The following is a 23,234-nucleotide window of genomic DNA, read 5'->3' on the forward strand; positions in this document are numbered from 1 at the left end:
TATCCAAAAGGACACCTTGAGCAAATACTAACAGGGAGCTCAAAAGTCTATTAGACACTGGGGTAGTCAATGTTAACACAAGGGAATAATTCTTTTCTGTACAGAGACTACTTCAAGCATCCATACTTTTACCATCTTGCAAAAGTACACAAAAATTCTATTTTTTCCTCCAGGAAAGCCAAACGTGGCCTCCATGCAGAGTATCGCCCATGGGTTATCACGATGTATTGATTATTTTCTACAATCTACGGTTCAGTCCTTCCCATTATACATCATTCATTACAACTCCTTGATGTACTCTGAAATTATGTTGGGAGCCATTGTTTTGTAGGTTTTCATTGGATGTAAAATTCTTTATATACCGTACATCCATACCTCATGAGGTCACTTTTTGGTTCATTAAACCCATCTCCATCCTTCCCAGGTCCAGTTCATCATGGAAGACACTAAAATTTTCCCTGGAGCACAACTATTTTCCACAGATACGGGGCACCACCAATAGCGCATCTTTTACGCCATTTTACACCAACCTTACCCATGGGTTGGTGGAAGGAGCTCCGTATCTGGAGAAACAACCCTTTTGCTGCCCATGTAGTTTTTTTTACGGCCAATACATAGACAAAATCATAAAGAATGGCTCTCCTCCAGTTTCTTTGTAGAGTACTCTAAAGACAATGAATTGGGCCTCTTTCACACATGTCCAGCTCAACTTCTTTGGTATTTTTAGATCCAAAAGAAGGTTCTATTATCTCCAAAATTTGCTTCAAGCCTACATCAGGTAATTCATACCTGTACCATCATAGTGGCCTCTAGCCAGCTTGGATAAAGAATGCTCCCAAAAGGCCAATTCACTAGAGACTCTATAAAAACTGTACCTTGGATGAAGACTATTCCTCTCAAGGGCTTATTTTGAGAAGCAGGTGATTAGAAAAAGCCTTTTACCCCCATCTAATTCAACAAGTTTATGAAGATTGGTCTTCCACACACCCTAAGAGTTCCAAAATTGGATAGGTTTGACATTTTACGCGACAAGAGCATGCTAAAAAAAAAAAAAGATCCCAAATCAGGACCGGTCCTTCCTTAAGAAACCTTAGCTTGTCTGAGATGAGCTTCCAATACTACAGCATAGCCCCCAGGAAGCTTACAGTACCAAGAAAGCCCACTTTTTTTTTGTTTAGGACTGTGCCACTTAAATGCAATGTACCAGTGTGGGAAAACCCAGTGTAAGATGTGCCCATGTGTGAATCCCAGATAAAAAGCATTTTCAAGATAGCACTGGAAAACTTTACCCAAATGAGAATTTTTTTATTCTTATTTCTCAAATATCATCTATTGTCTCACGTGTCCCTAGGGGGTTCTATGTGGGTCGTACTATTACGCACGGTTAGGGCCTGTTTTGGTAAACACAGAAGTCCGAAGAATCTAATATTGATCATAGCACACCCCTCCATTTTAAAATTAAAGCATGGGGGTTGCACTGTAGGGCTCTGGGTGTGGATCTTTGATGGGATCCCTCCTGTGACTGAGAGATTTCAAAGACTACCACAGAGAAACCGTCGGTATTTTTCCATAGAGCTGTCCGTTTATGAAGCAGCAATAAAACACCGCTGATCAGATTGAAAAATAAATACTTCTAATTTGAGCACCGGTTTGTGACGGGAGTCAATTTGGGTGGGGGGCCCATGGAACACAGCTCACTTTGGAGAGGTGGGGAGACCCGTCTCAACTCCCCATATCGCTCTTATGTGTAAATCACCCTGTGCCTGTTAGGGGTGCAGGGTGATCTGTCCTAATATTGTGTAGACACGTCTAGGAGATAGGTGGGGGGTTGTGGATTGTTTAGTGTTATGTTGCATCCCATTGGTCTATTGTACGTCTTGCTTGGGAGCAAACTATTATAGGATGTATGTGTTTGTGTATTAGCTTACTGGGGGGTTGTCTCCAGCAGCCCTCCCTCCTGATGGGACTGTCTGCTGGAGTGAAGTTTGAATACCTGTGTGTCTCGTTACTAAATGTAGATTGCCCCGCCCTGTGTCATTATGCAGGGAGGCGGGATTTGTCCCGAGTGTATATATCTTGTATCTGTGTTAAAATAAATCTACCTCCTGGTTTACTTCAAGACTGGTGTCATCTAGTCCTGTATGGTCGGCTGTGGTTGGTGTACGGACGGGGAAGCTGTCATCTAACGGAAGTACTCAGCACAGACTGGGACAGTTACATTACGCGGTTTAAGAAGCTTTGTAGGTCGCTGCTTGTAAGAAGGGAAGCAATCTACAAATACGCAGAATGCTTGGGAACTGAAGACAAGGCTGTAATCTCAGGAGAATTCCTAGGATTACAGTTTTGTGAAAGTAAGACACCAATCACAAAATACACTTCCTAATATAATAAAGACAAAAGTCCAGCACTCACAAATACAGACACCCCCTTATTATGACATACTGGAACGATTACAAAATTCGCACACAGTAATCACGTGATTTTTTTTTCTTATGAACAGTGCAAAGTGAAATGGTTGACCATGCATCTGGCATGCAGCTATACACCATTCATACAATTTAAAAAGAAATAGTTAAATATTTAAAATTAGATTTCCCGTATAATAGAAATATATCTCTGCATTATTTTAAACCATATCTTAAGGTAGGGGTGTCAAACTGGAAGCCCTCCAGCGAAACTACAAGTCCCATCATGCCTCTGCCTTTGGGATTCATGCTTGTAACTATCTTGCAATGCCTTGTGGGACTTTTAGTTTGGCCACAGATGGAGGGCTGCCAGTTTGACACCCATGAGTCTTAGGGAGTTAAAAAAACAATTACATATACAAAATGCTATTTTAATAAAAAAAAAAGTGAATATAGAAAGTGATAACATTCAATATATACAGTATGTGCTGTCAATCAAACCCACCTGAAAATAGAAACATGGTAATCTTATATAAAAAAGGTAAGGATAATATTTTAGTCATTTGAGGGCGACAGGCACGTATGGAGAGTACAGAGGCTTTTAAGAACAAAACTGCAAAGTTCAGCCATGCACAGAATTGCGTGTTAGTTTCATGGGTTGCAAGCAAACAGGACCGAATGTATGGTTCCCACTCTAGAACCATGCCACATTACTTACCTGAACTCACAGCTTGCCATCAGAATGAAGGTCATTCTGCTCATCACCTTGTGCTGCCTCAAGTTTTATCTTGGCCAGCATCTCCCTCAGAAAGTCCCATCATATGCGCTAGTAATGACTGTAACCTAACAGATCCTGGTACCAATAATGAAGTCATAGAAGAACATGGTTCTGGAGATGTTGGACCGACTGGAAAAGGACCTAGGAGGAGAGGGCTCTGGAGATGACAGAGGACTGATTGGAAAAGACCAAGGAGAAAATGAGTCTGGAGATAACACTGGACTCTCTGGAGTGGTTCTGGAGATCTAGTGGCAGTTATATTGTAAAGCGCTGAGCAAACTGTTGGCGCCATATAAATCCTGTATAATAAAAATTCCAAACAAAAAAAAAAACAACAGTCAGGTCCATAAATATTGGGACATGGACACAATTCTAACATTTTTGGCTCTATACACCACCACAATGGATTTGAAATGAAACGAACAAGATGGGCTAGCCTGCGGTGCAGCACAACAGCTTACAATCTTACACAAATCTACAGTATTCCCCCTCCCATAACTGGTCCTGTAGCACGTGCCTGAGTATTCCTTCTGAGCAAAACATTCTGGCTTGTTTGTGGGATTTTATCCGCTCTCCAATGTGAAATGTCGCTTTTAAGTTATGAAGTCCTTCCAATGATCAGTAATAACACTTGTGGCCTGAAACAGAAACCCTAACTATAGGCCTGGGCTCAGTCTCTAGGCGCCAACACTGAAATGAGGTGCGTGCACGATCTTACCGACCCGGGTCTGCTTTTCATCTGCTGGTGACTCTGAACAGAACAAATGTCTCTCCAACAAGATTTGCAACCAAGTATTAAAGTGAAAATTTGATTTATGATTATTATTCTGTCCCATTACTTTTGGTCCCTTAACAAGTGTGAGGCACATACGCAAACTGTTGTAATTCCTACACCGTTCACCTGATTTGGATGTAAATACCCTCAAATTAAAGCTGACAGTCTGCAGTTAAAGCACATCTTGTTCCTTTCATTTCAAATCCATTGTGGTGGTGTATAGAGCCAAAAATGTTAGAATTGTGTCCATGTCCCAATATTTATGGACCGGACTGTAGCTTCATATAAAAAAGACCTCCAGTCAAAGTAACCTTTACCAGCTATGACAAATTAAAGGGGTGCCTCACGCCCGACAGTTGGTGAATTGCTCAGAGAACACTATTCAGATGCTCACAGTAATTTTTTGGTCAATATAAAATTATATATTTTATTTATAAAAAACTTATTGAAACTTTTGTATCCAGTGTTGAGAACCAGCAGGATTGGTCCTGATCATTTGGTGAGAGAAAAAAAAAAAAAAAAATAAAAAATAAAAAAATCGGCCAATCAGGGGCAGCACAGCATCGCACCACACTCAGGGTTATTACTCAGAGAAGGATACAGGTGACGTCATATGGCAGGTCCTGGAGGCTGTGGCCTATCTTCACTCACTGTGTATTGTACACAAGAACTTCAAGTTGGAGAACTACTTGTATTATAACCATTTGAACAATTCCAAAATAGTCAGTGACTTTCATTTGGCTAAATTGGAGATAAGCCTCATCAAAGAGCCTTGTGACACACCTGAGTACCTGGCCCCAGAGGTGGTTGTGTGAGATGGGGAAACAGCTCATTGTTTGAACACTGGAGTAAATTAAAATGTTCTGGACTGACAGACATTCTGTGGTTTAGCCACAAGATGCCACTGTTTTCCTAACAGCCTCAGACTGCATAGATATTTCTATATTTATGAAGAGGTGGGGTTTTCACTCAGTTTAGAGAACAGGAAAAGGAGAGAGAAAGCCATGTTTGGAGGATGGTGAATGAAGGAGCCGTGTGAGCAGAGAATCTGATTGCATCCAGGTGTGAGGGCATCCCTGAGTAACCAGAGCTGCAGCTAAGTGAAGCTGATTGTGTCCAAGACCCGGATCCTGTTCAGAGAAGGGAAGATTTCTGCCAGGAATGCTGATGAGAGCAGAGAAACAAAAAGCAACATACACTGCGATACCGCATGCTTGTTGGAGAGACATTTGTTCTGTTCAGAGTCACCAGCAGATGAAAAGCAGACCCGGGTCGGTAAGATCGTGCACGTACCTCATTTCAGTGTTGGCGCCTAGAGACTGAGCCCAGGCCTATAGTTAGGGTCTGTTTCAGGCCACAAGTGTTATTACTGATCATTGGAAGGACTTCATAACTTAAAAGCGACATTTCACATTGGAGAGCTGATAAAATCCTACAAACTCAAGCCAGACTGGTGTTTTGCTCAGAAGGAATACTCAGGCATGTGCTACAGGACCAGTTATGGGAGGGGGAATACTGTAGATTTGTGTAAGATTGTAAGCTGTTGTGCTGCACCGCAGGCTAGCCCATACCGTACCCCCATACACTGATTCCTGCTCTGTAGGGTAATAACAGGTAAGGTGTGGCAGCTTAGTTGTGCCCCCCAGTAGGTAAATTACTTCACTTTCTACCTTCATCCAATCAGAAGGCGCTGTGCTATGCAGCACAAGGGTCTCAGCCTTTGGGCTGGGTGTTTGTAAATTTATTGTATATTCCTGCATTTGTGTTTGTGTTTATTTGCCACATCTAAGTAAAATTCTGTTGTGGCAAAAGCTGGTGTTGGGGTTGCTTTTCTCGTTCGTGACTTCACTGTATCTTGGGGAGCCCACCCCGGTACACGGCTTACAGTCGCACGCCAGCGATATGGTCGGCCAGTGGACTGCTGGGCCATCAGCGTTACTATGCACATACTACTCTGGAAATCCTCCGAGGGTTCTACAAAGATGGAGGAAGATTACGAAAGTCATGACAAGAACCTGTTCCGGAAGATTCTACATGGCGATGAGTGACTCCATATTGGGATATTTCTCTAGCAGCCAAAGATTTGGTGCCCTGTCTGATGGAGGTGGACCAGGACCTGAGGGCGACAGAGGCAGACACCATTAGCCATGAATGTATTTCAGGGAATGAGCATCAGATAAAATGTGCGCGCAGATTGAGAACTTTGCGAAAGCCAAAAATGGAAAAAAAAAAAAAGCTATGTGGGTGACCACAAAAGATGAAGTGCCTGAGGGCACCAGAACCAACCAAGACCTCATCTCCATCTATGGGCAGAGAGCGGATGCCAGGTCTGACTACCCCCGCACAGTCACCTGCCAGCACCACAGCTTTAGAAGATCCATCCCTGCTCAGCCCCTCGATGTTTGACTTGAAGGGTTTCTTTGTAGAAAATGTAATATGTTTTACTTTTGTACGTTCCTCCGAAATGTTATTACCACCAATCCCATCTCCATTTCTTTTTTTTTTTTACCAGTACCCTAATCGTCTCAGAATTTTTATTCTGCCATATGAACCCTTAAGGTCTATGGGACTTTTTTCTCTAAGACATTACTGTAAGTATACATTAGATGAGAATGTATCATTGTTTATATATGTCATAATATATTTTTACAAATCGGTTTAAAATAATTTGCATCTTACAATGGCTACATGTAATAAAGAGGTCTTACACTTTATACATTTTTAAAACTAGGTATATATTTTGTTGGACACCAGTGTTAGCGGGATTTCTATACCCTATAGTACAGTACATACTATTCCCTTTCATATCACCTTTTATTGTACTTTAGTGTATAATTATGGTTTTAAAAAATGGTATGGCTTGCAGATTGTTGTCCCACAGGATTTCGCTGTCACTTCCTCTATATATAGACACAGCGGTATGACCCCCTGGACTGTAGAAGGAGCCGGAGAGCTCTGAGTGTGTAGCCTGCCTTCTGTTGCACTGATCCCTCCCCAGTGACGTCACATCTGTCCGCAATTGCGTTCGAGGCTGGCTTTATGACATTCAGTATCCAGTCAGCGTTTTAAGCACTTCTCCACATACCATCCGTGGACTACAGCGGGACCCTAGACAGACAAGGACTTGTGTCTTCTGACAAGCAATCCTTTTACTTCAATGTTGTGAGTGTGTATATCACTTGCCTAATAAATTGGAGTTTCAATTCTGCACTTACGGGCACCTTCCCTTGTTCCCCTTCCTGAATGTGGACTTTGAAGCTGGCTTTACAATGAGATCATGCTAGAGCTCCTGGACTATATATTGAATTGGACTATATATTGAAAGGTTTTAGCATTTAACATTTTCCCATTACCCTTAAGGCGTAGGGTGTTGCGATGAGAACATGCTGTGCCCCATCTCATGTCAGTCTGTGCCTGGTGGGAGGGGTGCGAGAGCGAGTTATTCAGTTCCATTATCTTATGGCACAGATACATCGATGATGTGCTTGTCATATAAAAAAGGAACTCTGAAGGAATTTAATTAATTCATAAGAAATAAATATGGCAAGTAGATGTAATATGAAATGTTTGATTTGTAAGGGCAGTGTTGATTACCCCATTTAGGAAAGTGACATTTTGAATATTACGAGTCAAGTTCACACCCAGCCGCCGTTTTATGGAGTATGAAGTACAGTCAATAGAGTAAAAACGCAACATGAAGACGCAAATGAGCATTAATCAAATTCTGGAAAGAAATTAAAGGATATAAGATTTGTCTTCAAGCAAAAGAACCAGAAGAGATTTACTATTTTTGACAGAGGATCATTAGGAAATACATTACAGCTGTCCCAGGGCTGGTCTTCATTCAGGATCACTTGTGTACACTCAGACTAGGGATACCCACATAGTTTCCTAAATTTATGTCTCCAATAGTTGTTTCTCTACACTAAAAGCAACTACAGAAGTCAAAAGTGTTAGATGTGTAAAACGGTATCATGTCAGGTCCCCGAACACGACTTTATATTCCATTTTATATATCAAGGATAAGCTCTAGGTCGAATACAGTTAATTTAAGCTGAACATTGACAATGGAAAAACTCACTTGGAAGCTGACTCAAGTGGTGGGTAAGCCTTATGGCTCAGTCTGGCATTTACTAATCCACGTTTTGTGCATCAGGTTGTTGTTACTATTGTTTTACTATGTCTGTTTAGATCCATCTATAAAATTATACCTCCATTTCTGCCTTCTGAAGAAGCGGCTCATGTAGAGGGTCATAATAAAAAGGTTGGAGTCTGTGTTCTTGTATTGTACTTGCTGCCGGACTGGGGTATTAGATATATTTTTATATTGTTGCCAAGGGAAATGTTCTCCATGATTGTAATATTTGTATTTGTGAATTTTTTTATCTAACTTGAATAAAAAAATGTATATTTTGAAATACATTAATGTATGTGTCTTTGGGACACCAACATATAAGCTTTTTCTTCAGATTACCAGGAAGCTCTGTACAAGGCAATTTTAAATTTTTACAATTACACGATATGCTCATGGATAATGGTCACTGTTCTGTACCAAACGTCATACGTATTTGTATATTCTGCAGTGACAAAAAATTGGAAGACATGAAAAAATTGCTCGTAATTAAGACAAGAGTTCGGCTTTTCTCCTGTGTGAACCCTCTGGTGTTGAGTAAGTCTACTTCTGTATGAAGCACTTACTGCATTCTGAACATTTAAATGGCTTCTCCTGTATGAATCCTCTGGTATCCAGCCAGCAATACCTTCCATGAAAGGACAAGTTCCCATCTGGAATAAGAAAGTGTCTTGTGCGTGTATTTGTGCCGCACGCGGGGACTATTTTATCCATGTGTGCACAGGTTAATATGGAGGACGGGTATTCAGCAACTGTGGTAGTTGCAGCCTTGTCTGAAGAGGTCACTGAAAGCTGAAGTTGTTTCTCAGCCCTGCATTTGCAAACCACAGAACTTCCAACAGAAGACATGCTTGGAAAGCATACAAGATACTGATATCCATCACATACTCTGCCTGAAGGGAGAAGCAATTTGCAACACTACAGCCTCAGTGGATAAAATAAGATCCACCACTGGGTGCAACAATGTGGTTCCAGTGGAGGGGAGCTGGTTTGCTACCCTTTACATTTTGGGGCACGACTCCATCCAAAACAGCTTTGATGTCAGCCTGGTCCTCATGGAGGATGTGATGGTGGATGCAGTAGCCATGCCCCATGCAGCCCTGTCTGCTGAGGTGGGGGAAGAGGCCTACAAAGCTGCCCCCTCAGCCCCACCATTGCCAAACAAGGCATTTTTCACACTGTGCATATTTGGAAAGCCTCTGGGGCTTTGACAGTCACAGATTCTGCCTGAAGAGAGAAGTAGTGAATGAGTATGCATCTCTACAGCCTTATAAAAAAAAAAAAAGGAAAAAATTATTTGCCATGGCCATGTCGTTCCTTGCTACCATTTACATCTTGGGACAAAACTCCTTCCAGAGCACATCTGGCATTATTAGTGACCTGACAGCTCACTGTGTCCATACAGGTCATTGATGCCATTCTTGACATTGTGCCATTTCATATCCACTTCCCACAATCTACATGCAAGTGGAGGGACTTGAAGTTGGTATTTTACCAGTGTCGTCACTTCTTAAATACGTTAGCAATTGGGTTAGTAGAAGAAGCTCTGTATCTGGAGAAACAACCCTTTTGCTGACCATGTAGTGTTTTATGGCCAATACATAGACAACATAATTAAAAAATGGCTCCTTCAGGTTTCTTTGTAGAGTATTTTAAAGACAATGAATTGGGCCTCTGTTTCATACATGTCCAGCTCCACTTTGGTATTTTTAGATCCAAAGAAGGTTCTATTATCTCCAAAATTAGCTTCAAGCCTGCATCAGGTAATTCAAACCTGTACCATCATAATTGCCTCTATCTAGCTTGGATAAAGAATGTTCCCAAAAGGCCAATTCACTAGATTCTGTAAAAACTGATTTGATATATGATTGCCATATACTCCATTATTTAAATCCCTTTTTTTCATTATTATATTTATAGTTTAATAACTGTTTCAATTCATATTTATTTTCTTAAAGTCCTTCATAGATTTGATCACCATTGCTGTGTGTGCCGCATTATACACCCCCATTCACCTCTTTTTTCAATATAATTGGTGATGGTTATTTACCGTATTTTCCGGCGTATAAGACGACTTTTTACCCCCTGGAAATCTTCTACAAAGTCGGGGGTCGTCTTATACGCCGGGTGTTGTGCTGAAACCATACCTGTACTTCCGAGCTGACGCTTCTGCGCATGTCTTCGGCAGCAGTAGACGATCGCTGATCACCATTCCTCGCAGAACTGCACGAGATGTCTGATGCAGCCGTTCAGTGCTCGATTGAGCTTGACTGAAACTGTGACATGCGCAGAAGCGTCTTCTTGCCGCTACCCGATGTGTATCCCTTCTCTGCATATCACAGTTTCAGTCAAGCTCAATCGAGCACTGCTGCATCCGACATCTCATGCAGTTCTGCGAGGAATGGTGATCAGCGATCGTCTACTGCTGCCGAAGACATGCGCAGAAGCGTCAGCTAGGCAGTACCTTGTGTAATTGACCCCTTTATGAAATACGGTAATTAACATTAATTATGAATTATAATATAATAACTGTGGCAGTTCTCAGATCTTGGAGACATGGAGGGCTGGGCAGGCAGGGAGAGCTGACCCACCCAATCCAAGCAGGCTTTGTGCACAGTGTGCACAGAAAATACTGGTACACCGCTTGCCGTGATTGGTTGGTAGATGGGTAGTCTTATATGGCGAGTATAGCCCAAACCCTACATTTTAACAGGAAAAGTAGGGGGTCGTCTTATACGCCGGAAAATACGGTATATAAGCTTGAGTCCCAAGCTTCAGTTGGGTGTATATGATTAAAAATAGGCTTGTGTCCCCTCTATTTTATAAATTCACGTCTGTGTGTAACACGTCTTCTTGAATGTAATTGGTGTCTGTCCATGTCAGTCATCAGTAAATTACTGGTTGAGATCTCACTGTTGGCCAGTCTTATCTAGTATAAAGACTCCAAAAACATGGCTGCCAGCATCTGAAGAAGCCCAAGTGACTCGGTGGGTGAAACACGTTACGTCACTTCCAGGTGATGCCGGTGCATGCGCAGTCCCCCGGACCGGCATTTTCAACACTGTTTACCGCAAGTATCCACAGCACCTTACCTGATCCCATCAGCCGAGGAGTCGGGCCCAGCCGCTTCGCTGCACACTCTGCCTAGCTTCCATCCACTGAATACCGCTCTACTAAGCGGACTCAGACGCTCTGATGCATACTCTGCAGAAGTCTATTGTATGTACCTAAAAACACAGCATTATACACACAACTTTACCAGCAGGACTAGGCTTCATACCTACCTGGGTAACATTTTATCTATGATGAACGATCTACACCTGGAAACCACCACGAGTTATCAAAGAACTCAATGCAACCAGATCCATACCAGTTTGGTGGCAGGTTTGAAACCATCTTGTTATCTGACCAAACCCTCTACATATGCTGGTTTATCTATAGGCTGGTGTTTAGCATGCATATACATTTATGATGTGACTGTTGAAAGGATACATACAGTACACTACATATATAGGCTGGAAACTGGGGGATCTGTGCCATCACTATGATCCATGAGTTGATCTCTTACTGAAATGTGTGTTGTGGTTGCCGGAGTGTTCCGCATTGGCTGTATGAAGCAAAGTACATGGCATTATAGCCATCAAATAGATTGCCATCATTTACTTTCTTTGGAACATTACCTTTACATCACACAGTGTGCAATCAATCTTGGAAATCCAAATAAAGCCCGGTCACTATGGGACATACTAGGCTATACCTGGAGAAATATCTATACTCAGCCTCATATATAGAGCTGTGAGGACGTTCCAGATAATTCATCTATATCTCAACATTGAATTTTGGTCATCTGTCATAATTACCATTAGCAAAATTATCTATATGTAACTCAGGTTACGGTTTATGACATCAGTATATGTAGCCTTATAGTTTATGTATGATCTAGATGCTCCTTTCATAGCTGTATCTGGCACTACTCCTCTCTCCCATATGGTTAATCAACCTCTATTGGTGTTGGGACTATAGCATGCGCGGCGTCACCTGGACGACCATCACATTCTCTTCTATCTTTTCTTCCTGGTAATTGTGAGGTTTTCATCATGTTTTTTAATGTGCTTTGATTCATGTGTTGTTTACTGAAATTAAAGATACATACAATATTCTTATAATCCGGAGCTTGACCTCTTTTTGGACCCGCTAGACCTAGGCACCTGACCGTCATTTTTTTCCTTTCTGTAAAAACTGTACCTTGGATGAAGGCCATTCCTCTCAGGGGCTTATTTTGAGAGGCAGGTGATTAGAAAAAGGCCTTTACCCCCATCTAATTCAACAGGTTTATGAAGAATAGTCTTAAACACCCTAAGTTCCAAATCAGATCATTTGGATAGGTTTGACATATTCAACACCCGGTATTATTCACATTACAGTGAGAGGGTCCTCAAGTTGGAGAACTTCTTGTATTATAACCATTTGAAGAATTCCAAAATAGTCAGTGACTTTCATTTGGTTAAAGTGGAGACAAGCCTCATCAAAGAGCCTTGTGGCACACCTGAGTACCTGGCCCCTGAGGTGGTCGCACTCCAGTGATAAGGTCGACCTGTGGACTGCTGGGCAATCAGTTATGTACATACTACTCTCTGGAAACACTCCGTTCTACGATGAGATGGAGGAGGAAGATTCCGAAAGTCATGACAAGAACCTGTTCCGGAAGATTCTACATGGCGATTATAAAAGTTTGACTCTCCATATTGGGATATTTCTCTAGTAGCCAAAATATTTGGTGTCACGTCTGATAGAGGTGGACCAGGACCAGAGGGCGACAGCAGTGGACGCCATTAGCCATGAATGGATTTCAGGAAACGAGCTTCCGATAAAAAGGACAAAGTGCGTGCACATATTGAAAAAAAAATTTGCAAAAGCCAAATGGAAGAAAAATTGTGGGGGTGACCACCACGATGAAGCACCTGAGGGCACCAGGACAGAGTCCAAGATGCCATCTCCATCCATGGACAGGGAGCAGACAAAAAGGCCTGGACTACCCCCGCACCATCACCTGCCAGCACCCCAGCTGAAGACACGCCATCCCCGCTCAGCCCCTCCCCTGACGGCAGTGGATGAGGACCAGCTTAACCGCCATAACCCTATTCGCCGCAGAGCATACCGTCATTAACCCTTCTTTCTCCACCACGACGGGCCTCTGCAATGATGTCACTAACATTTTCCTCCACCAGATACGGTTAGCAGCAGATAGAGCAGAGATGCCACTACCGGCCCACTAGAGAGAAATCGCAGCGCTGACCTCCAATCGCATCGCCTCATTAACCCTTCCACTGCTACGCTCAAGCATTTCTTGTTAACTCTTTAGTTGCTAGTGATACTGCACTGTTAGAGCATTCCAATCACCCCCCCCCCCCTTCATTCTCCTTATAGCTGCTGGACTAAATGTACAGATCCATACCATGTCCATCCTAAAAAAACTGTCATAGCTCCATTCCACCTTTCTGCACCACCGCCGTTAAAGAGGACCTGTCATCACCAGCTAACACTTTTCTGTGCTTCTAAAACTACCTAAAGATTTCCTGCAGAAACTATTCTAAAAAAGGGAGCTTTGGATAGTCTCTCTGGCTACCCACCAGTAACACCTCCTTCCTTTTCTAAGGTTAATTAATAAGTAGAGGTACCCCTTACTAGTGAGTATATAGCTCCGCTTTACAGCTGGGTAGCTTTCCTCTTTAACCCTGTATTTACCCCTGCCTGGGGCAGATGATTCAGGCTGGTTGACCCCTTTTTCTTTTTTCTATCAAAGAACATAATGTACAGCCCTTTACGAGCGTGTTGTATGCTTTTGTCAATAAACGTGCTGCTTCTACCAAAATAAAAAGAACCAGCAGGATTGGTCCTGATTGCTGAGTAAGCGGAGACATCAGCCAATCAGGGGCAGAGCAGCATCGCACCACTTGGCCATTCATCCCGGCACCGACCCCATGACACTAAGGTGGGCAATGTTGTTTGGATGTGTGACGTTAGGTGACAAAAAGGATTACAATCAACCCACAGAAGTCAGCGACAATATGACTTGGGCCAGCTCATCAAGACAGGAATTCTGTGACTTCTTCAGAGCCAAAAGACAAAATCAGGAAAACACTACACCTGCAAACGTTTCCTGAAGAGAGATGGGCGCAAAGTCCAGAAGGCAGCCAAAAATGAGATCAACATCCTCAAAAATGGTGAAGCACCCCAACATCCTGCAGCTCGTCGATGTGTTTGAGACAAAGAAGGAATATTTCATCTTCCCAGAGCTAGCTTCAGGCCGGGAAGTGTTTGATTGGATCCTGGATCAGGGATATTACTCAGAAGGGCACAAGTAACATCATGAGCAGGTCCTGGAGGCTGTGGCCTATCTTCACTCACTGTGTATTGTGCACAGGAACCTCAAGTTGGAGAACTACTTGTATTATAACCATTTGAAGAATTCCAAAAATAGTCAGTGACTTTCATTTGGCTAAAGTGGAGGCATGCCTCATCAAAGAGTCTTGTGGCACACCTGAGTACCTAGCCCCAGGAGGTGGTCGCACACCAGCGATATGGTTGGCCTGTGGACTGCTAGGCCATCAGTTATGCACACTCTGGGAACCCTCCATTCTACAATGAGTTGGAGGAGGAAGATTCCGGAAGTCATGACAAGAACCTGTCCCGAAAGATTCTACATGGTGTTTATGAGTTTGAATCTACATATTGGGATGATATTTCTCTAGCAGCCAAACATTTGGTGTCCCATCTGATGGAGGTGGACCAGGACCAGGAGGGTGACAGCGGCAGATGCCATTAGCCATGAACAAATTTCAGGGACCGAGAACACACACACACACACACACACACACCTTTGCGAAAGCCAAAAATGGAAGAAAGCTGTGGGGGTGACCACCATAATGAGGGCACATAAACAGACCTAGTCCAAGACCTCATCTCCATCCATTGACAGGGAGTGGACGCCAGGACTGACTACCCCCGCACCGTCACCTGCCAGCACCCCAGCTGAAGATACGCCATTCTCCACTCAGCCCTTCCCCTGATGGCACCGGAGGAGGACCAGCTTAACCGCCATAACCCTATTCACAGCAGAGCCTTTAACCCTTCCTCTCCCTCAACGGGCCTGACATCATGGCATTAATATTTTCCTCCACCAGATGAGTCAACAGCAGATGGAGCAGTCATGCCACTACCGTCCCGCTAGAGAATTGCAGCGCTGACCTCCCATTGCCCCATTAACCCTTCCACTGCTACGGCCAAGCATTATTCTTTAACCCTTTAGTTGCTAGAGATCTGCTGCACTGTTAGAGCATTCCCCCCCCCCAGTCTCCTGATACCTGCTGGACTACAATTTAAAGACCACCACCATGTCCATCCTCCAATTCATCATAATTCCATTCCACCTTTCTACACCACCGCTAAAGCGGACCTGTCATCACCAGCTAATGCTTTTCTGTGCTTCTAAAACCTAAATATCAGCAAAAAAAAAAAAAGTAGAACCTGCAGGGATTGGCCCTGATCACTGGGTGAGCAGAGTCATTGGCCGATCAGACCACAATCAACCCACAGAAGTCAGTGACAAACATGACTTGTGCCAGCTCATCAAGACTGAGGAATTCTGTGAAGTCTTCAAACCCAAAAGAAATATCAGGAAAAATCTACATCTGCAAACATTTCCCGAAGAGAGATAGTTGCAAAGTCCGGAAGGCGGCCAAAAATTAGATCAACATCCTCAAATGGTGAAGCATCCCAACATCCTGCAGCTGGTCGATGTGTTTGAGATAAAGGAACATTTCATCTTCCTGGAGCTAGCTTAAGGTCAGGAAGTGTTTGACTGGATCCTGGATCAGGGTTATAACTTAGATACAAGTAATGTCATGCGGCAGGTCCTGGAGGTTGTGGCCTATCTTCACTCAACTGTGTATTGTGCACAGGAACCTCGAAGTTGGAGAACTTGTATTATAACCAATTGAAGAAATCCAAAATAGTCAGTGACTTTCATTTGGCTACAGTGGAGACAGGCCTCATCAAAGAGCCTTGTGGCATACCCAAGTACCTGGCACCAGAGGTAGTAACAGGCCAGCGATATGGTCGGCCTGTGGACTGCTAGGCCATCAGAGTTATTTTGTACATACTACTCTCTGGGAACCCTTTGTTCTATGAGATGGAGGAGGAAGATTACAAAAGTCATGACAAGAGCCTATTCTAAATGGCGATTACGAGTTTGACTCTCCATATTAAGATGATATTTCTCTAGAAGCCAAAGATTTGGTGTCCCATCTGATGGAGGTGGACCACAACCAGAGGGCGAAAGCTGCAGAAGCCATTAGCCATGAATGGATTTCAGGGAACGAGCATCCAATAAAAACATCAAGGACGGAATGTGTGCGCACATTGAGAACATTGCAAAAGCCAAATGAAAAAAAACTGGGGGTGACCACCATGATGAAGTGCCTGAGAGCACCAGAACAGACCGAGTACAAGACCCCATCTCCATCCATGGACAGCGAGTGGACACCAGGCCTAGACTACCCCCGCACCGTCACCTGCCATCACCCCAGCTGAAGAAACCACCATCTCCGCTCAGCCCCTCCCGACGGAACAGGATGAGGGCCAGCTTAACCCTTTCACCGCAGAGCATACCGTCATTAACCCCTTACTCTCCCTCCACCACGACGGGCCTCTCTGCCATGTCATTAACATTTCCTCCACCATATGGGTCAGCAGAAGGTGGAGCAGAGATGCCACTACTGTCTCGCTAGAGAGAATTGCAGCACTGACCTCCCATCACATTGCCCCATTAACCCTTCCACCTCTACGGTCAAGCATGACTAACCATTTAGTTGCTAGAGGTCTACTGCACTGTTTGAGCATTCCCCCCCCCCCCCATTCTCCTGATAGCTGCTGGACTAAAATGTAAAGATAGTCACTATGTTCATCCTACACTTCATCATAACACCATTCCACCTTTTTGCACCACCACCACTAAAGAGGAACTGTCATCACCAGCTAATGCTTTTCTGTGCTTCTAAAACTACCTAAATATTTCCTGCAGAAACTTTAAAGAGAGCCTTGGATAGTCTTCTCTGGCCACCCCAGTAACACCTCCTTCCTTTCTAAGATAAAGTAGAGGTCCCCCTTACTAGCGAGTATACAGGTCCACTTAAAGGCTGGGAGGAATCTCTTGTACTGTATATACACAGGCAGGCTTCTTTACTCTTCTTGAACTCCACATTTACCACTGCCTGGGGCAGATGATTCAGGCTGGTTGTTCTACAAGACAGATATTACATCTTAAAAACATACCAGCTTCTGACCAAGCCAATTATCTCAAAACTATCCAAAAGGACACCTTGAGCAAATACTAACAGGGAGCTCAAAAGTCTATTAGACACTGGGGTAGTCAATGTTAACACAAGGGAATAATTCTTTTCTGTACAGAGACTACTTCAAGCATCCATACTTTTACCATCTTGCAAAAGTACACAAAAATTCTATTTTTTCCTCCAGGAAAGCCAAACGTGGCCTCCATGCAGAGTATCGCCCATGGGTTATCACGATGTATTGATTATTTTCTACAATCTACGGTTCAGTCCTTCCCATTATACATCATTCATTACAACTCCTTGATGTACTCTGAAATTATGTTGGGAGCCATTGTTTTGTAGGTTTTCATTGGATGTAAAATTCTTTATATACCGTACATCCATACCTCATGAGGTCACTTTTTGGTTCATTAAACCCATCTCCATCCTTCCCAGGTCCAGTTCATCATGGAAGACACTAAAATTTTCCCTGGAGCACAACTATTTTCCACAGATACGGGGCACCACCTATAGCGCATCTTTTACGCCATGTTACACCAACCTTACCCATGGGTTGGTGGAAGGAGCTCCGTATCTGGAGAAAACCCTTTTGATGCCCATGTAGTTTTTTTTATGGCCAATACATAGACAAAATCATAAAGAATGGCTCTCCTCCAGTTTCTTTGTAGAGTACTCTAAAGACAATGAATTGGGCCTCTTTCACACATGTCCAGCTCAACTTTGGTATTTTTAGATCCAAAAGAAGGTTCTATTATCTCCAAAATTTGCTTCAAGCCTACATCAGGTAATTCATACCTGTACCATCATAGTGGCCTCTAGCCAGCTTGGATAAAGAATGCTCCCAAAAGGCCAATTCACTAGACTCTAAAAACGTTACCTTGGATGAAGACTATTCCTCTCAAGGGCTTATTTTGAGAAGCAGGTGATTAGAAAAAGGCTTTTACCCCCATCTAATTCAACAAGTTTATGAAGATTGGTCTTCCACACACCCTAAGAGTTCCAAAATTGGATAGGTTTGACATTTTACGCGACAAGAGCATGCTAAAAAAAAAGATCCCAAATCAGGACCGGTCCTTCCTTAAGAAACCTTAGCTTGTCTGAGATGAGCTTCCAATACTACAGCATAGCCCCCAGGAAGCTTACAGTACCAAGAAAGCCCACTTTTTTTGTTTAGGACTGTGCCACTTAAATGCAATGTACCAGTGTGGGAAAACCCAGTGTAAGATGAGCCCATGTGTGAATCCCAGATAAAAAGCATTTTCAAGATAGCACTGGAAAACTTTACCCAAATGAGAATTTTTTTATTCTTATTTCTCAAATATCATCTATTGTCTCACGTGTCCCTAGGGGGTTCTATGTGGGTCGTACTATTACGCACGGTTAGGGCCTGTTTTGGTAAACACAGAAGGCCGAAGAATCTAATATTGATCATAGCACACCCCTCCATTTTAAAATTAAAGCATGGGGGTTGCACTGTAGGGCTCTGGGTGTGGATCTTTGATGGGATCCCTCCTGTGACTGAGAGATTTCAAAGACTACCACAGAGAAACCGTCGGTATTTTTCCATAGAGCTGTCCGTTTATGAAGCAGCAATAAAACACCGCTGATCAGATTGAAAAATAAATACTTCTAATTTGAGCACCGGTTTGTGACGGGAGTCAATTTGGGTGGGGGGCCCATGGAACACAGCTCACTTTGGAGAGGTGGGGAGACCCGTCTCAGCTCCCCATATCGCTCTTATGTGTAAATCACCCTGTGCCTGTTAGGGGTGCAGGGTGATCTGTCCTAATATTGTGTAGACACGTCTAGGAGATAGGTGGGGGGTTGTGGATTGTTTAGTGTTATGTTGCATCCCATTGGTCTATTGTACGTCTTGCTTGGGAGCAAACTATTATAGGATGTATGTGTTTGTGTATTAGCTTACTGGGGGGTTGTCTCCAGCAGCCCTCCCTCCTGATGGGACTGTCTGCTGGAGTGAAGTTTGAATACCTGTGTGTCTCGTTACTAAATGTAGATTGCCCCGCCCTGTGTCATTATGCAGGGAGGCGGGATTTGTCCCGAGTGTATATATCTTGTATCTGTGTTAAAATAAATCTACCTCCTGGTTTACTTCAAGACTGGTGTCATCTAGTCCTGTATGGTCGGTTGTGGTTGGTGTACGGACGGGGAAGCTGTCATCTAACGGAAGTACTCAGCACAGACTGGGACGGTTACATTACGCGGTTTAATAAGCGTTGTAGGTCGCTGCTTGTAAGAAGGGAAGCCATCTACAAATACGCAGAATGCTTGGGAACTGAAGACAAGGCTGTAATCTCAGGAGAATTCCTAGGATTACAGTTTTGTGAAAGTAAGACACCAAGCACAAAATACACTTCCTAATATAATAAAGACAAAAGTCCAGCACTCACAAATACAGACACCCCCTTATTATGACACACTGGAACTATTACAAAATTCGCACACAGTAATCACGTGATTTTTTTTTCTTATGAACAGTGCAAAGTGAAATGGCTGACCATGCATCTGGCATGCAGCTATACACCGTTCATAAAATTTAAAAAGAAATAAATATTTAAAATTAGATTTCCCGTATAATAGAAATATATCTCTGCATTATTTTAAACCATATCTTAGGGTAGGGGTGTCAAACTGGAAGCCCTCCAGCGAAACTACAAGTCCCATCATGCCTCTGCCTTTGGGATTCATGCTTGTAACTATCTTGCAATGCCTTGTGGGACTTTTAGTTTGGCCACAGATGGAGGGCTGCCAGTTTGACACCCATGAGTCTTAGGGAGTTAAAAAACAATTACATATACAAAATGCTATTTTAATAAAAAAAAAGTGAATATAGAAAGTGATAACATTCAATATATACAGTATGTGCTGTCAATCAAACCCACCTGAAAATAGAAACATGGTAATCTTATATAAAAAAGGTAAGGATAATATTTTAGTCATTTGAGGGTGACAGGCACGTATGGAGAGTACAGAGGCTTTTAAGAACAAAACTGCAAAGTTCAGCCATGCACAGAATTGCGTGTTAGTTTCATGGGTTGCAAGCAAACAGGACCGAATGTATGGTTCCTGCTCTAGAACCATGCCACATTACTTACCTGAACTCACAGCTTGCCATCAGAATGAAGGTCATTCTGCTCATCACCTTGTGCTGCCTCAAGTTTTATCTTGGCCAGCATCTCCCTCAGAAAGTCCCATCATATGCGCTAGTAATGACTGTAACCTAACAGATCCTGGTACCAATAATGAAGTCATAGAAGAACATGGTTCTGGAGATGTTGGACCGACTGGAAAAGGACCTAGGAGGAGAGGGCTCTGGAGATGACAGAGGACTGATTGGAAAGGACCAAGGAGGAGAGGGCTCTGGAGATGACAGAGGACTGATTGGAAAGGACCAAGGAGAAAATGAGTCTGGAGATAACACTGGACTCTCTGGAGTGGTTCTGGAGATCTAGTGGCAGTTATATTGTAAAGCGCTGAGCAAACTGTTGGCGCCATATAAATCCTGTATAATAAAAATTCCAAACAAAAAAAAAAAAACAACAGTCAGGTCCATAAATATTGGGACATGGACACAATTCTAACATTTTTGGCTCTATACACCACCACAATGGATTTGAAATGAAACGAACAAGATGGGCTAGCCTGCGGTGCAGCACAACAGCTTACAATCTTACACAAATCTACAGTATTCCCCCTCCCATAACTGGTCCTGTAGCACGTGCCTGAGTATTCCTTCTGAGCAAAACATTCTGGCTTGTTTGTGGGATTTTATCCGCTCTCCAATGTGAAATGTTGCTTTTAAGTTATGAAGTCCTTCCAATGATCAGTAATAACACTTGTGGCCTGAAACAGAGACCCTAACTATAGGCCTGGGCTCAGTCTCTAGGCGCCAACACTGAAATGAGGTGCGTGCACGATCTTACCGACCCGGGTCTGCTTTTCATCCGCTGGTGACTCTGAACAGAACAAATGTCTCTCCAACAAGATTTGCAACCAAGTATTAAAGTGAAAATTTGATTTATGATTATTCTCTCCCATTACTTTTGGTCCCTTAACAAGTGTGAGGCACATACGCAAACTGTTGTAATTCCTACACCGTTCACCTGATTTGGATGTAAATACCCTCAAATTAAAGCTGACAGTCTGCAGTTAAAGCACATCTTGTCCGTTTCAATTCAAATCCATTGTGGTGGTGTATAGAGCCAAAAATGTTAGAATTGTGTCCATGTCCCAATATTTATGGACCGGACTGTAGCTTCATATAAAAAAGACCTCCAGTCAAAGTAACCTTTACCAGCTATGACAAATTAAAGGGGTGCCTCACGCCCGACAGTTGGTGAATTGCTCAGAGAACACTATTCAGATGCTCACAGTAATTTTTTGGTCAATATAAAAATTATATATTTTATTTATAAAAAACTTATTGAAACTTTTGTATCCAGTGTTGAGAACCAGCAGGATTGGTCCTGATTAGAGATGAGCGAATCGAAGTAGGCGAAGTGGAATTCGTTTCGAATATTAGGAAAATTTCGATTCGCGTCGAATCCGAAAATAAGCAGACTTCGGATGCGCGAATCAAAATTTTTCCTAAAATGGCGGCGACATGTGCGGCGACGGAGCGGGGATGTCTGGGAAGGCGCGCAGACAAGGCGCGCTGACCCATAATGCATTCATTCATGACATGTGATCACATTAGCCAATCAGCAGCCAGCCAGCCAGCACTGTGTAATGGTCGAGCTATAAATGGCGGCCATTTTAGAATTCTCCATTTGCCTCCAGTCATTCAAGAGAGGCAGACCTGGCTGTATTCAGGGAGAGAGTTAGGGCCACAGAACTGTTACTCAGGGCCAGACACAGAACTGTTACTCAGGGCCAGACACAGAACTGTTACTCAGGGCCAGACACAGAACTGTTACTCAGGGCCAGACACAGAACTGTTACTCAGGGCCAGACACAGAACTGTTACTCAGGGAGAGAGTTAGGGCCACAGAACTGTTACTCAGGGCCAGACACAGAACTGTTACTCAGGGCCAGACACAGAACTGTTACTCAGGGCCAGACACAGAACTGTTACTCAGGGCCAGACACAGAACTGTTACTCAGGGCCAGACACAGAACTGTTACTCAGGGCCAGACACAGAACTGTTACTCAGGGCCAGACACAGAACTGTTACTCAGGGCCAGACACAGAACAGTTACTCAGGGACAGACACAGAACAGTTACTCAGGGACAGACACAGAACAGTTACTCAGTGACAGACACAGAACTGTTACTCAGGGACAGACACAGAACTGTTACTCAGGGACAGACACAGAACTGTTACTCAGGGACAGACACAGAACTGTTACTCAGGGACAGACACAGAACTGTTACTCAGGGACAGACACAGAACTGTTACTCAGGGACAGACACAGAATTGTTACTCAGGGACAGACACAGAATTGTTACTCAGGGACAGACACAGAATTGTTACTCAGGGACACAGAATCGTTGAATTAAAGAGTATGTCAGACAACATGCAGAGGAGTGGCAGAGGAGGCAATGTTTCAGGAGCGAGCAGACGTGGCAGCAGAGGAAGGGGTCGAGGCAGCACTATTCGCAGCCAGAGGCCAGTGCTCCCGGTGTCATCCAGCGGTCGTGTCTCCACCGACAACCCTGCCGTCATCGATTGGTTGACTCGGTCATCTTCCTCTTCCCAGGTCACCTCTGACACCTACAGCCAACGGTCGGTGGGTACATCAGACACAACCGTTAGTTGGCATGGCCCGGGAG

At 43.4% G+C, this 23,234-nt stretch overlaps 1 protein-coding gene and 2 pseudogenes across 1 annotated transcript in view; all 3 read left to right on the plus strand.

Moving 5' to 3' along the window:
• Positions 1-23,234, plus strand: part of LOC149433961 (uncharacterized) — a 119,279-nt gene that overhangs the window by 71,382 nt on the left and 24,663 nt on the right. The window contains exons 4-5 of the mRNA XM_089664253.1: positions 3,322-3,417; positions 20,755-20,895. Of these exons, the coding sequence (XP_089520379.1) occupies positions 3,322-3,417; positions 20,755-20,895 (237 nt within the window). The remainder of the gene's footprint in view (positions 1-3,321; positions 3,418-20,754; positions 20,896-23,234) is intronic.
• LOC149433969 (caM kinase-like vesicle-associated protein pseudogene) lies at positions 14,090-15,040 on the plus strand (annotated as a pseudogene).
• On the plus strand, positions 15,485-17,181 carry LOC149433970 (caM kinase-like vesicle-associated protein pseudogene; annotated as a pseudogene).

This window comes from Staurois parvus, unplaced genomic scaffold (assembly GCF_062004578.1).
Source record: "Staurois parvus isolate SC_StPar_1 unplaced genomic scaffold, SC_StPar_1.0 ptg001869l, whole genome shotgun sequence".
NCBI lineage: Eukaryota > Metazoa > Chordata > Amphibia > Anura > Ranidae > Staurois > Staurois parvus.